Source organism: Macaca fascicularis, chromosome 7, assembly GCF_037993035.2.
Source record: "Macaca fascicularis isolate 582-1 chromosome 7, T2T-MFA8v1.1".
NCBI lineage: Eukaryota > Metazoa > Chordata > Mammalia > Primates > Cercopithecidae > Macaca > Macaca fascicularis.
This window is the reverse complement of record NC_088381.1, coordinates 68,360,954-68,375,910: the sequence shown is the minus strand read 5'-3', so window position 1 is coordinate 68,375,910 and position 14,957 is coordinate 68,360,954. Positions and strand designations below refer to the sequence as shown.

The window sequence follows — 14,957 nt, the reverse complement described above, 5'->3', positions numbered from 1 at the left end:
TTTGATCTGAGAGTAAGCTGGCAGAGCAGCGTGTAAGAAGTTTTTTTGTTTGTTTGTTTGTTTGATGGAGCCTTGTTTTGTTGCCCAGGTTGGAGTGCAGTGGAGTGATCTCAGCTCACTGTAACCTCTGCCTCCTTGGTTCAAGTGATTCTCCTGTCTCAGCCTCCCAAGTAGCTGGGATTGCAGGCACCCGCCCCCATGCTCAACTAATTTTTTTTTTTTTTTTTGTATCTTTAGGAGAGATGGGGTTTCACCATCTTGGCTAGGCTGGTCTCAAACTCCTGACCTCAAGTGATCCGCCCACCTTGGCCTCCCAAAATGCTGAAATTACAGGTGTGACCCACTGTGCCCAGCCAATGTAAGAAGTTTTGTCTTGGATGTTGTACACTTACCCCCTCCTACCACCACCCTATGCTTGGCAGTGGAAGGGTTTGCCCCCTCTCTGTGTCTTCCATGGAAGATTAGTGCAATAGCTCTCCTCCCTTGTAAGACTGGGGGTGGAAAAGGTCTAGCTTCATGGGAAATGGGCCTGGGGCTTCGTTGATTCATATGAGATCCTCCTGTTGGTACCATCCGAGGCTGCATTAATAGAAGTAGTGCATCCACATGAAGAGAAGAGAGAGGGCAAGTCCTGAGCTCCTCAGTCCTGGTTGACCTCATCTGGAAGGTTGGGTTGAGCTCTGGCATCACAGTGGTGTACCATGTATCTACTAGGTCACACACAGGGGACTGTGGCATGTTTGGTGACAGGCATTGAAACTTATTAATCTTATGAGAAATAGATAACAGCTGAGGAAAATAATATTTATCAACAATGGAATGGGTATCCTGCAATGCCTTGTCAAGGCTGAACCATGAAAAAGGAACTAGTCTTCTTCTGTGTCTCTAGGGGCCAATATGACTAGTGGGCAGAAGTTACAGAGCCACACCTTCTATCTCAGTCATCTTGACATCTGGATCAAGGCTCACATCCTTACCCATGTCAAGATTGGGAGGGAGAGGGGCTGTTAAAGGATGGAAACTCCTTTTCAATCCTAGAATTCTAAGCTTTTACTGATCTCTCAGGAAAGTCTGGAAATTGCTAACTAGACAAAGGCAATACACAAATTTATTTATTTATTTATTTATTTATTTATTTATTTGAGATGGAGTCTCGCTCTGTTGCCCAGGCTGGAGTGCAGTGGTGTGATCTAGGCTCACTGCAACTTCCACCTCCCAGGTTCCAGCAATTCTCCTGCCTCAGCCTCTCAAGTAGCTGGAACTACAGGCACATGCCACCACGCCCAGCTAATTTTTTATTAGTAGTAGAGATGGGGTTTCACCATGTTGGCCAGGCTGGTCGAACTCCTAACCTCAGGTGATCTGCCCACCTTGACCTCCTAAAGCACTGGGATTACAGGCATGAGCCACTGCGTCCAGCCATAAATTTATTTTTTAAATGCATGCAGAGCTAAAAATATTCATTTGTTTGAGTAGCAATCGTTGGCAGAAGTGGGTATTTTGCCTCTTAGAACAATAAAAAAGTGTTTCACAGTCTACACCTGACTTTATATAGTCAACATTATAGGTACCCCCAAAAGCCTAAAATTAACAACTCCCAAAACCAAGGAAGCAACATGGAACTCCACTGTTTCTGGTTTCTCAGCCAATGCACCAGACAGCAACCCAGGGATTCTCAGTAAGACCTTCTACCCCCAAAAAGAGGTCCAAAACAAATAAAAAGAAAAACAACCCAAAACACAAGGGCAAAAAAAAGATGTCCCCTCTTCACCGCCTGGGCTCAAATGAGGGACTTCACTGGATGATGCCACCGTGAAGTCATCTTTGTTAGAATAAGGGTCTATCAAGTTGAATAATGAAAACAGTATACATCGAAAAAAGAATTCAAATAAGGGTCTAAATCACATACAATTGGTGACTTGGGTAACAGGGGATTAGGAGAAAATGAAGCGAGTGAAGGAGAGGGATTGTGTTGGGAAATTTCTACCTTGTTTACTAATGCAACAAACATGTATAAAATGCCTGCTCTGAAATATACCATGTAGTAGGACTAGAGATATTGAGACAGACGACCCAGCTTTCACACCAAGAGCTTATAGTTCCGTAAGGAATGCTGACAGGTAATCGGTTCCATGACATCCATGCCTGGGTGCTATGGGAGGTCAGGGAAAGAAGGGAGGGGAGAGGGGCAGTGGTGACCCCTCACATTCTAAGAAAACAGGTTCTGTAGCTCATACCAGCAACAGCTGCTTGACCTAGCCATTGATGGAAGCAATGTGAGTCTGATGAGGTCTTCGAGTATGGTCTTACCTCCACAGTGATGAAAACCTCCTCCAAGTGATTTGCAAAGTTTTCCATCTGGATTATCTGCTTTTCCAATTTATACATGTTTTTGTGAATTTCATCCTATCCAACAGAGGATCACAAAGAAGGTATTAATGTTATATCTTCTCTCGCTCTTGTAGAAGGCATTTTATTTTATTTTATTTATTTATTTATTTTTTGAGACAGAGTCTCGCTCTGTCGCCCAGGCTGGAGTGCAGTGGCCGGATCTCAGCTCACTGCAAGCTCCGCCTCCCGGGTTTACGCCATTCTCCTGCCTCAGCCTCCCAAGTAGCTGGGACTACAGGCGCCCGCCACCTCGCCCGGCTAGTTTTTTGTATTTTTTAGTAGAGACAGGGTTTCACCGTGTTAGCCAGGATGGTCTCGATCTCCTGACCTCGTGATCTGCCCGTTTTGGCCTCCCAAAGTGCTAGGATTACAGGCTTGAGCCACCGCGCCCGGCCCTAGAAGGCATTTTAGATGTATTTCCTGCATATGTACTTGAGATACCAAAGCAATGTCAAGACAGAGAAGAACCAAGGAGACCTATTTACCTTGGCACTTTCCAGTGCTTCATTGAGTGGGATCACTTCATGCTCCTTATGTTCATCAAAAACCTTCTGAAAAGCTCTTATTGGAGTCTTACAAGTGACACAGAAGACATCAGCAGCTTCTTCTTCATCCTCTTCCTCGGGGATGACATAGCATTCATACTCCTCGCTGGCACGGCCGTGTGTGTACCTATAGGCTTCCCGCAAGTCCTGGCACTGGCCTGCCGAGCCCCACCCTCCAAAGCCGAGGTCCTCAGCCTCCACTGTCTCTCCACTAGGTCTCCAGTCTCTCTGCTCCCTGGCTGGGTCTCTCCTCTTCATCACATAAGGAGGATATTCTGAAACCCCTGTTCTGGGCATGTTTTCATCAACAAACTCATCCCTTAATTCATGATCATCTTCAAGTCCATATAAGTGGACAAGTTCATCCACTTCCTCTTGAAGGTCTCTTTGAGCCTTACCATCCCCTGCTCCTCTTGACTCATTGGCCATTTCAGCTTGGACTACTTCTTTCCTCATCCTAGTATTCTCTTCTGGAAAGAGCTGCAGTCTGTCTTCAGAGTCATGCAGGTCCATGTGGTAAAAGTGGAAATCCTTGGGAGTAGACCTGTCCAGCCCCAATTCCTGCCCTGATTCCTCCTCCACTGTAACTCTGGAAGTCCTCAGAAGCACCTTTATATAAGAAAGATCCTTCCTGGACACTTAATAGTGAATATCTGGGCCCTGGAACACAAAAGGAGGAGGAAAATCAGTTCTGGAAAAGGGCATTGCAGCAGATGATCATTAGATTGGGCTCTACTCATACAAAACTTTAAAAAATTATCTGTGTAGCTCAGTTGTGGTTTCACTTTGAACCATCTGTAAAAAAAATTTGTTTTCTATGGGAGGATGGGCTTTGTAAGGTTAAAAGAGACAAAAGAAATTACAAAACAAATGTCTAATAGGTATGTCTGACAAAATACTTCCCTTCTTACACATTAAAAAAAAAACTTAAAAGGCAAAATAGTGGGAAGCATGTCAGGCAATTATTATTATTATTATTATTGTTATTAATTTATTTTTGAGATGGAGTCTCACTCCGTCGCACAGGCTGGAGTGCAGTGGCGTGATCTCGGCTGACTGCAGCCTCTGCCTCCAGGGTGCAAGCAATTCTTGTGCCTCAACCTCCCAAGTAGCTGGGATTACAGGTATGTGCCACCACACCCAGCTAACTTTTGTATTTTTGGTAGAGATGGGTTTTCACCATGTTGGAACTCCCGACCTCAGGTTATCCACCCACCTCAGCCTCCCAAAGTCCTGGGATTACAGGCGTGAACCACTGCGCCCAGTCTATTATTTTGAAATTGTATTAATTAATTGAAAAAGTGGCATCTTAATAGATGAATGTGCACAGACAATTCACAAAACAATTACTTTTGTATATGATAGCATCTGCACAAAAACATTTGGAAAAAAAACTGTACTTAAAAGTAACAGAACAGGCCTGGCATGGTGGCTCATGCCTGTAATCCCAGTATTTTGGGAGGCTGAGGCGAATGGATTGCTTGAGCTCAAGAGTTCGAGATCATCCTGGGCAATATGGCAAGACCCTGTCTCTACCAAAAATACAAAAAAAAAAAAAAAAAAAAAAGCCAGGCATAGTGGTGTGCACCTGTCGTCCCAGCTACTTGGGAGGCTGAGGTGGGAGGATCACTTGAGCGGGGGGGTGTGGAGGTTGCAGTGAACCTAAATCACACCACTGCACTCCAGCCTGGGTGACAGAGCAAGACCCTGTCTCAAAAAAAAAAAAAAAAAAGGGGACAGAACAAATAAGTAGAGGCTGTTTTGCCTTTTCAGTTAGAAAATATTTAAAAATGTCAAAAGTGATAACCCCGGCTGGATAAGGCGACAGTGAAGTGAGCACTCTCATATGCTGCCGGCTGGAATGTAAACTGGCCCCATTTTTCTGAAGAGCAAGCTTGGCAACCTGGGTCAGGAACCTTAAAAATGTTCACACTCTCAGCTGGGTGTGGTGACTCATGCCTATAATCCCAGCACTTTGGGAGGGTGAGGCAGGAGGATTGCTTGAGGCCAGGAGTTTGAGACCAGCCTAGGCAACATAGTGAAACCCCATGTCTACAAAAAATTTAAGAATTTGCCAGGTGTGGTGGTGCGTGTCTGTAGTTCCAGCTACTTGGGAGGCTGAAGCAGTGAGCCATGATTGCACCAATGTACTCCAGCCTGGGCGACAGAGCAAGACTCTGTCTAAAAAAAAAAAAAAATGTGTTCATACATACAGCTCTCTAGCCTGTCCACACTCTCTCTAACCTAGTAATCCTATTCTGGAACCTTGAGGAAAAATCCCAAATACAAAGAAAAAAATTATTTTATGTAAAAATGTCCACTACAGAATTGTTTTAAGTAGCAAAAACTGTTTTTTGGGGGAAAGGTTTAATGATTAAGAGAAGGGCTAAGTAAGCTCAGGTATGTATACTACATAGACTACAAAACAGCCCTCAAAATGTTTATGGAGAGCAAATGGTAACTTGGAAAAAGATATACAATATGATGTTAAGCAAAATAAACAGAACACCCATTATATGTAGAATATGATGTCCACTATTTTAATGAAGTACATAAAGTCTAGAAGGATATAATAATAACAATAGTAGTAGTAAATACAATATTAGTAATAGCTACTACTTCTTGAACACTTATTGTATGCCTTTTCTGTGTTAGGCAGTTTATATATACATTATTCTCACATCGACCCTATGTGGCAGGTACTACTATCATCCCCATTTTGTAGATGAGTCAACTGTGTCTCAGGGAGGGTATCTTGTGCAAGGCCACACAGTTAGTATATTGTTGAACTGGGATTTGAGCCTTAATCGGTGTGGCAGTTATGCAACTGTGCTTCACAGATATCCAACTACAGGGAGTGTAATTGACTGGAGGTTTCAGTTGCCCCCTGAAGTTCATTGCTGCATAGCAAGCTTGCCACAAACATCTGCCATCCAGTGACAAGCACAGCCAGGGATTCTAAGGCAGATCCATTTCTGGTTGATACAAAACTCCTCTGAGCCCTTCTTTAGTTCCAGTTACTCAGGAGGCTGAGATGGGAAGATCACTTGAGCCCAGGAGTTCAAGACCAGCCTGGGCAACATAGCAAACAGAAGGCTGGTCGCCTGTAACCCCAGCACTTTCGGAGGCGGGCGGATCATGAGGTCAGGAGTTTGAGACCAGCCTGACCAACGTGGTGAAACCCAGTCTCTACTAAAAACACAAAAAATTAGCCAGTCATGGTGGCAGGTGCCTGTAATCCCAGCTACTTGGGAGGCTGAGGCAGAAGAATTGCTTGAACCAGGGAGGCGGAGGTTGCAGTGAGCCGTGACTGCATCACTGCACTCCAGCCTGGATAATAGAGCGAGACTCCGTCTCAAACAACGACAACAACAACAACAACAACAACAACACACTTCTCTGATGGCCAGGGGAGTTGGCTGGAGGATTCCCTGACAGCCTCACCAAGGCTTTCTTAGACTGCATGGTAGTCTAGGATACTTGCCTGAATCTTCACTGAACCTTCCCTCTTCCTCTCCTTCAGCCAGGGTCAGACTTGCATCATGGTCTGGCAGTTCTCCCAGCCTTTCCTAGCTGCCTCCCCATTTTATCGCTCACATAGGTGTTTCCTCTAATAAAATTCTTTTGCATATTGTTCCTGCTTCTTGGAGAACCAGATTAACACAGTCTGTTGGACTCCAAAGTCCATGCTTTCTTTCTGGCACAGAGCTGCCATTTGTGTGTGTGTGTGTGTGTGTGTGTGTCTGTGTGTGTTTGAGACGGAGTCTCGCTCTGTTGCCCAGGCTGGAGTGCAGTTGCGCAATCTCTGCTCACTTCGCCTTCCGAGTTCATGCCATTCTCCTGCCTCAGCCTCCTGAGTAGCTGGGACTGCAGGCACCCGCCACCATGCCCAGCTAATTTTTTTTTTGTATTTTTAGTAGAGACAGGGTTTCACCATGTTAGCCAGGAGGGTCTCGATCTCCTGACCTCATGATCCGTCTGCCTCGGACTCCCAAAGTACTGGGATTACAGGCGTGAGCCACCGCGCCCAGCCCATTGTGTTTTATTAATTCTTGTTTGTAACAGTTTTATTGAGGCATAATACATATACCATACAATTCACCTGCTAAAAGTGTATAATGTAGTGGTTTTTAGTATACTCACACATATATGTGGTGATCACCACAGTCAATTTCACAGCATATATTTTTAAATTTAAAAAAATTTTTTGAGACATGGTCTCCCTCTGTCACCCAGGCTGGAGTGCAGTGGCACCATCTTGGCTCACTGCAACCTCTGCCTCCTGGGCTCAGGGGATCCTCCCACCTCAGCCTCCCAAGTAGCTGGGACTACAGGCACGTGCTGCCATGCCTGGCTAACTTTTGAATTGTTTTTTTTTAGAGACAGGGTCATGCCATGTTGCCCAGGATGGTCTTGAACTCCTGAGTTCAAGGGATCCTCCCACCTCAGCCTCCCAAAATGCTGGGATTACAGGAGTGAGCCACTGTGCCCGGCCGTAATTTTAGAGCATTTTTATCATCTCAAAAAGAAGCACTGTACCCTTTAGCTATCACCACCAGCATTCCCCCATCTCTCCTATCCCTAAGCAACAACTAATCTACTTTCTGTCTCTATTGATTTTCCTGTTTGGACATTTCCTATAAATGGAATAATATAGTATATGATCTTTTGTAACTGCTTCTCTCACTGAGCATACTGTTTTCAAGGTTCATCCATGTCGTAGCATGTATCAGTATTTCATTCCCTTTTTAGCACTGGAAAAATATTCCGTTGTATGGATATACCATATTTTGTTTGTCCATGCATCAGTTGATTCAGGTGGTTTCCCATTTCATTTGGGTTGTTTCTACCTTTTGGCTATTTTAAATAATGCTGCTAAAGACATTTGTGTACAAGTTTTTGTGTGAATATGTTTTCATCTCTTGTAGGTATATACCTAGGAGTGAGTAAACACCTCAGAGTGCAATCACTGGGTCAAATGGTAACTTATGTTTAACTTTCTGAAAAACCACCAAACTATTTTCCAAATTGTCTATACCATTTTACATTCCTGCCAGCAGTGTAGGAAAGCTCTGATTTCTCCACATTCTTGTCAGCACTTGTTATTATCTGACTGTTTGATTACAGTCATCCTAGTGGTTATGAAATGGTATCTCATTGTGGTTTTGATTTGCATGTCCCTGATGAATAATGATGTCAGTTATCTTTCATATATTTATTGGCCATTTGTATACCTGCTTTGAAGAAACACCTCTCTGAATCTTTTGCCCATCTTTAAATTGGGTTATTTGCCTTTTTGTTATTGAGCTCTAAGAGTTCTTTATGTATTCTGGATTCTAGTCCACTGTCAGGTATGTACATTACTGCAGGGGCCTTTGAAAACAGTATGCTGAGAATAGATAGGGCTCAAGGACAGTATCTCCAATTGAACTTTTAATGAACTCCCGTAGGCGCCAAGAAGGCGGGCAGATAAGGAAGAGCATAGAAACAAAGAACTGAGTAGAAGGTTACATCTGGGAAAAGAAAGTTTGTTTTGCATTGCATTCTTTCTGCTGACGTGGGGTTTATGGAGTATAAATAAAGTGAGGCGGAGGCTCTGAGTGCGGCCGCCATGTTCTCTGTGTGTCTTTGTCTTTTGTGTGTTCTTTCATTCTCCACCACCCCCGGCACGGACCCCAACAAGTGGCGCAGCGAGCAGGGTCAGCACGGGTGAGTAGGGGAGAACAAGAAGGGGAACCCCCTAGGGGCGGGTAAGGCCCAGATATTGTTAAGGGGAACCTTCTTAAACTTTCATTATGGGGAATTCCATCTCTCTGGCCTCAGAATATTTACGGCTGTTTCAAGGACTATTGCTGTCTATAGGAGTAGAAGTGAAAGAAAAAGACTTTGAAGTGATTGTTTGCCCATGTTGAACAACATTGTTACTGGTTTCAGTATCAGACTAAAGTGCAGCTGAATCGCAGAGAATGGTTACAGGTAGTAAAAACTCTGCTTAGAGCTCTCCAGTTAGGGGATATTATGCCTCTAAAATTGTGGACCTTGTGTGACTCTATCACTCAGACATTAGAGTTACTTGAGACTGATTCAGAGTGTGGTAATGTAGCCACAGGAGGAAAGGTATCTGAGGATTTGGAAAAAATAAATAAATAAATAAATAAATAAATCTGAAATGGAGCCCATTTGTGCCAGGATAACAGAGGATAGGGGGGTAGCAAAAGGGGGAGAAGAGAAAAAGCCAGCTCTTCCTTCTTCTAAGGGAAATTGTGACATGCAGAGTATTATGGAAATGCTTCAACAAATATTACAGATATATTCTTCTAATTCACCTTTGCGAGCTTTCCCTGTTTCTTTTCCTTCTGCCCTGTTAAAAGAGGATTTTCCAGTGCCTCCAACCCCCCGGCTTCCTTATCTTTACCTTTGTTTGGCAAAGTTGAAGCCCTGTTCACATCAGACATACTTTAAATTTATACTAAACACCTGTTAATATGTCAAAACCAGTGTATATGTATATCTTGTTGTTTGTTAAAATATTATGAGTATTTCAATAGTTAATAAATAAGCACATTAATATTAACTATTAATATTAATATAGTATTAATAACCCCAGCTAGGAAATTGTTATGTTATAGGGGTGCATAGGTTCCACCAATTTACACTCCAAACAGAAGTTGAGTATTCGAGTTGCTTAACACATTAACTACCTCTTGATATTTTCTGTGTTTTTAAATTTTAACCATTGTATTGTGTATGTAATGATTCTCAATTTGGTATTAATATACATATTTCCTAGTGAGTAATGATGTTAGACATATAGGTTTATTGTCATTTCTTTGTTCTGCTACTTTTGGTTGGGTTATTTACCTTTTCCTATTAATATGTTGGGATTCTTTATATTTGGGGATATGAGTATTATTATATATTATATATACTTTTAATTAAAAAAAAATTTAAGGAGCTGGATCTGTTTCCAATTATTTGTGCTTCTTTTGCTCCTAATGCTCAGTTTTCAAATGGTGGCAATAATGTCCAATTTAATGCCTTACAAATTAAATTTTTAAAAAGAAATGAAAGCTGCCATTTCTAACTATGGACCTCAATCTCCTTTTATCCTTGGTCTTCTTGATATTTTTCATCAGAAAATTTGATAATTCCTATAGACTGGAAGACTTTGGCGAAGGCTTTTCTTGATCGTTCTCAGTGGTTACAATTGCACAGCTGGTAAATGAACAAGGCACATGTATAGGCTAGGAAAAATGTTATGTGTGATCCCCCTGGACCCACTGAGGAACAACTCACAGGCACGGGCCAATATGCTACTCTTTTTTTTTTTTTTTTTTTTTTTTGAGACGGAGTCTCGCTGTGTCTCCCAGGCTGGAGTGCAGTGGCGTGATCTCGGCTCACTGCAAGCTCCGCCTCCCGGGTTCACGCCATTCTCCCGCCTCAGCCTCCCAAGTAGCTGAGACTACAGGCGCCCGCCACCACGCCCGGCTAGTTTTTTGTATTTTTAGTAGAGACGGGGTTTCACCATGTTAGCCAAGATGGTCTCGATCTCCTGACCTCGTGATCCACCCGCCTCGGCCTCCCAAAGTGCTGGGATTACAGGCTTGAGCCACCGCGCCCGGCCAATATGCTACTCTTAATGCTCAGGCTGGTCTAGATGATGTTGCCCTTACTCAAATCAAGACTTTGTTTTTAAGGGCCTGAAATAAGGTAGAGATAACAGGAAAATGTTCCCTTTCCTCTGTGAAGATTTTATAGGGCACAAATGAACCATATCTATATTTCGTAGCCCGTCTTCAGGATGCTGTCTTCAAAATTGTGGGTGCTGGCCTTGCTTCAAAAATTTTGTTACAAACATTGTCTTTTAAAAATGCTTATGCTGACTGTTAAAAATTGTTAAAATCGTTAAAGGCCAATGGGGCCAATTTAGATAAATATATTAAAACTTGTGTTAGTGTTGGAGGGGCTATTTATCATGCTCAATTATTTGCTGGAGCTTTGTCTAAAGCCTTAAAAGGAAATAACAAACAAGGTGTTTGCTTTCAGTGTGGTAAACCTAGACATTTCAAAAAAGAATGTCATAAAAATTGAACACTTTTATCCCTCAAGGCAGAAAGCTGCCTTCAGAGGTGTACAAATATTGTGGTAAAGGTCGACATTGGACAAATAAATGTCGTTCCAAAACTGATAAAAGTGGAAATTTACTGTCTCCTCTCCTGGGAAACGGGAGTCGGGGCCCACAGGCTTGGGGCCCCAACAATTACAATACAAGTCTACTACAATATTCAGTGAGCAATGGCCTACAACATTAAGGAATAAATTCAAGTCCTCCTTAAGGATCCCACACCTTACCCCAGTTTCTCAGCTTTATGCGGCAACTAAGCAGAGCGCCGCTGCTGACTTAGCTATTACTCAGCCTTATACTTTGTCTCCTAATAGAGGAGTATATAAATTAGCTATTAGAGTGTGTGACCCTTTGCCAAAAGGACATGTAGGACTTTTGTTAGGTCAAAACAACAGTGCTATACAGAAGTTAATGATGATTCCAGAAATAATTGATCTTGATGTTACTAATAAAATTCTTATTATGGTACAAGTTTCACAATTTATACGCCTAGAGGCAGGGGAACGTATTCTCAATAGGGAGGATTTGGTAGCACAGAAAAAAACTGTTTTTTGGGAAACTTTAGTTTCTAATCAAAAGCCCTTATGTTCATTGCATATTAATGGAATAGTTTTTAAAGGGTTAATTGATATGGGGGTGAATATGTCTATTATTTGTTTAAATTAGTGGCCTATACAATGGGAAAAAAGACAAGTTTCAGTTATACTCACTGGCTTGGGTGCTGCTTCTGTGATTTATCAAGACGTAGAACCTTTAACCTGTGTCGGTCCTAAAGGTCAACAAGGTCAAGTGTTTTTTTTTTTATTTTTATATTGTTCCTATCAATATTAATTTTTGGGAACAAGATCTTTCACAACAATTTGCTGCTTTTTTAAACATTCCTCATATTTCCTCAGCTGCCAAAAATATGATGTTCAAAATGGGCTACAATCCTTTAAACTCATAGCCACCACTCCTATTTAGGTGAAACAGTGACCATTATTTAAAGAAATACTTAGGACTCTAAAAGAGTAAGTCAAAAAACAAATGGCCGAGAGGAATATAAAGCCATGTATTTCTGCATGGAATTCCCGTCTTTGTCTTGTCTTAAAACTATAAATGTTTACATTAAACCTAGGGAAAGTTTACAGCCTGGTCTTCCTAATCCTGCCCTTATCCCACAAAGTTAAAACCAGAGAAAAGCAGCAAGATGCTTTTGTATCATTACAAACTCAGCTTTCTTTCTACTCACTTAATATGGCCACAGAAAAAATTTAACTGGATTTTCTTATTCAATATTTAGGTTATACCTTGGGGGCACAAAATATTCGACCCCCAAAAATTCAAATTCGACGTGATCATTTAAAAACATTAAATTATTTTCAAAAGTTTCTAGGAGACATTAATTGGATGCGTCCTGTTTTAGGAATACCAACATATCAGTTATAACATCTTTTTTCTATTCTAGAAGGAGACAGTCACTTGGACAACTCACGCCATTTAACTCCTTTGGCTTTACAGGAACTCCAGCTTGTTGAAGAGCAACTTCAAAAGGCCCTTCCTTTTGTTTATTTCATACTTTACCTTCTCCCACAGGAATGATTCATCAAACTAGTCGACCACTAAAATGGATCTTTTTGTCTAATAAAATATCTAAACGCTTGGCTACTTATATTGATCGTTTAGCTGAACTGATCATCAAAGGACAGCATCACTGTGGACAACTTTGGGGAGGAGATCCTTCCTTAATTATCTCTCAATTCACTCATAGTCAGATCACTTATCTTCTTGCAACTTCTGATTCTTGGCAAGAAGCTTCATCAATCTTGAGTTACAGTTTATCCTTATCCCTCGGTGCAATAGGGAGAATTGTTTGCTATTCTCATGGTCTTACTTGATTTCCCTACTACTGGTTGTAACATTGTTAGTGATTCTCAGTACGCCGTTTATGTTACTTCTTATATTTCTCAGGCCACTTTACCTCTTTGTGCTACTTCTTCTCTTCAGAAATTCTTTTCTTTGTTATCCTTTACTTTGAGCCAACGTTGAGCTCCTTTATTCATCACTCATCTTCGTTCTCATTCTCAACTTTCTGGACCATTAGTTCATGGTAATACTCAGATTGATTTGCTTTTAATTGGCCACCTACATGCTGCAGAACAAAAATATACTCTACATCACACTAATAGTTCTGGCCTTCAACGATGGTTTCATTTAACTCATAAACAAGCTCGTTCTCTTATTCGAGCTTGTCCTTCCTGTGCTCCTTTGAGCATTCCATCCTTCCATCCTGGGGTTAATCCACGAGATGTCCCTTCTTTTGGACGATTAAAATGTTCATCATACCATTGATACCTTTTCTCATTTCTGTTATTACTCATCTCTTAGTTTGTTTCGCCATCATGGGCATTCCTCTTATACTTAAAACTGATAATGCCTCTGCTTATGTCTCTCATAAATTACAAGTTTTCTTACAGCAATACAATATTCAACATATCACCGGTATCCCGGGCAACAGTCAAGGTCAAGCCATCATTGAGCGCGCAAATTTAACTTTAAAAACTTAACTATTAAAACAAAACAAAAAGGGGGAAATGAGCCCCCCAGAAACCAGATTTTGAAACCAGATTTTGAAGGTTCTTTTTACCTTAATTTTTTTGAATCAATGGAGACAGTTGCAAGACTCTGCTGTCGTAACCCATCTTTCCTCAACTCCCTCGGTGATAGTCCCCGCTGACAGTTTAAAGGTTTGGTATCCTAATGAAGAAGGTAAGTATGTTCAAGGGCAAGTTCTAAAACAGGGACGGGGCTATGCTCTTGTCCTTACAGGGAGCGGACCTGAGTGGTTTCCTACAAGATGATTGAAACCCTGTTGAAAAGAAAACTGGATTCAGCATGCATTTCTTCCTTTGTTAGATGTGCCTCGGCGGGGGACTTATTTCTCTTAGTGAGGCTTTGTATGAATATTGGACTTATATTCCCTTTCCACCCTTGTATCAGGGAGTCGCCTGGGAGGAGGCAGAAATTAAGGTTTTCACCCATAACATTACTTGGATGCCGTCCCCCTATATGGACAAGGACAACATAGAACGGGAAACAGCAATTATAATCAGCACATACCAATTTGGAGTGGAAGGACTTCCAATATATATGGGAAATAGTCCTCATTGTCTCCGAAAATCGCATGAAGCTTGGGCTGTTCGTTATAATCATAGTCATGTGGCTGCTAATACTGTTATTATTGTAACTAGAAGTTTTTAATATAATCATACTGTATATAGTAACGAAACTATTCCTAGTTCTTTACTTTTTTGTCCTATTCTAGAGGTTTCTCCTAATATTGAGGTGCTGGAGTGACAACAATGTCGGGGAACTAAACCCTGGATTTTATTAGAATACAATGGGATGCAAATAACTGATTGAAGTGTGCACGGTGATTTTCAAACAAAATTTAGTCACATACCTTTGAAATGACACTGGGTAAATAAAAGTATTGCTGCTAACAGTAATGAAACCTTGGTATGGCGTGAAGGAGGCCTGAAGTACAGAGTTATTTTTAGAAGTTGTTAGTTGCAGGCGATGCCATTAGCACTTTTGTGGGGAATATGCCCCTTAATCTTTCTAACCCGAATAACTCCTTTCATATTCAGTTATATCAAAATACCTCCTGATATATTATTGCTTGTGTCCGTAAGCCCTACCTATTATTAGCAGGGAATTTGACATGGGATAATGATACGGGGATTGTTAATTGTACAGATACGTGTACATTTTTGTCTTGCCTCAATCATTCCTGGTGGCACAACTTTACTGAGGATATTTATAACCTCAGGGCTCGTAGGGAAATTTGGCTACCTGTTAACCTTACATGACCATGGGGGGCATCACCTCTTGAGACTTATATTTGGACTTCTCTC

General features: G+C 41.6%; 2 protein-coding genes across 6 annotated transcripts in view; one reads left to right on the top strand and one right to left on the bottom strand.

Moving 5' to 3' along the window:
- The window catches only part of FSD2 (fibronectin type III and SPRY domain containing 2), a 63,451-nt gene that overhangs the window by 27,259 nt on the left and 21,235 nt on the right, over nucleotides 1-14,957 (bottom strand). For all 5 annotated transcript variants that reach the window (XR_012415279.1, XR_012415280.1, XM_065548316.2 and 2 more), the window contains exons 2-3: nucleotides 2,877-3,596; nucleotides 2,311-2,406 (exon numbers count right to left, since the gene is read on the bottom strand). Coding sequence is in view for 3 of the 5 variants with exons in the window: in XM_065548316.2 (XP_065404388.1) it covers nucleotides 2,311-2,406; nucleotides 2,877-3,449 (669 nt within the window). In the remaining 2 variants the exon portion in view is untranslated. The remainder of the gene's footprint in view (nucleotides 1-2,310; nucleotides 2,407-2,876; nucleotides 3,597-14,957) is intronic.
- WHAMM (WASP homolog associated with actin, golgi membranes and microtubules) overlaps nucleotides 8,537-14,957 on the top strand; it is a 51,390-nt gene continuing 44,969 nt past the window's right edge. Inside the window, exon 1 of the mRNA XM_073996556.1 lies at nucleotides 8,537-8,645. The gene's annotated coding sequence lies outside the window, so the exon portion shown is untranslated. The remainder of the gene's footprint in view (nucleotides 8,646-14,957) is intronic.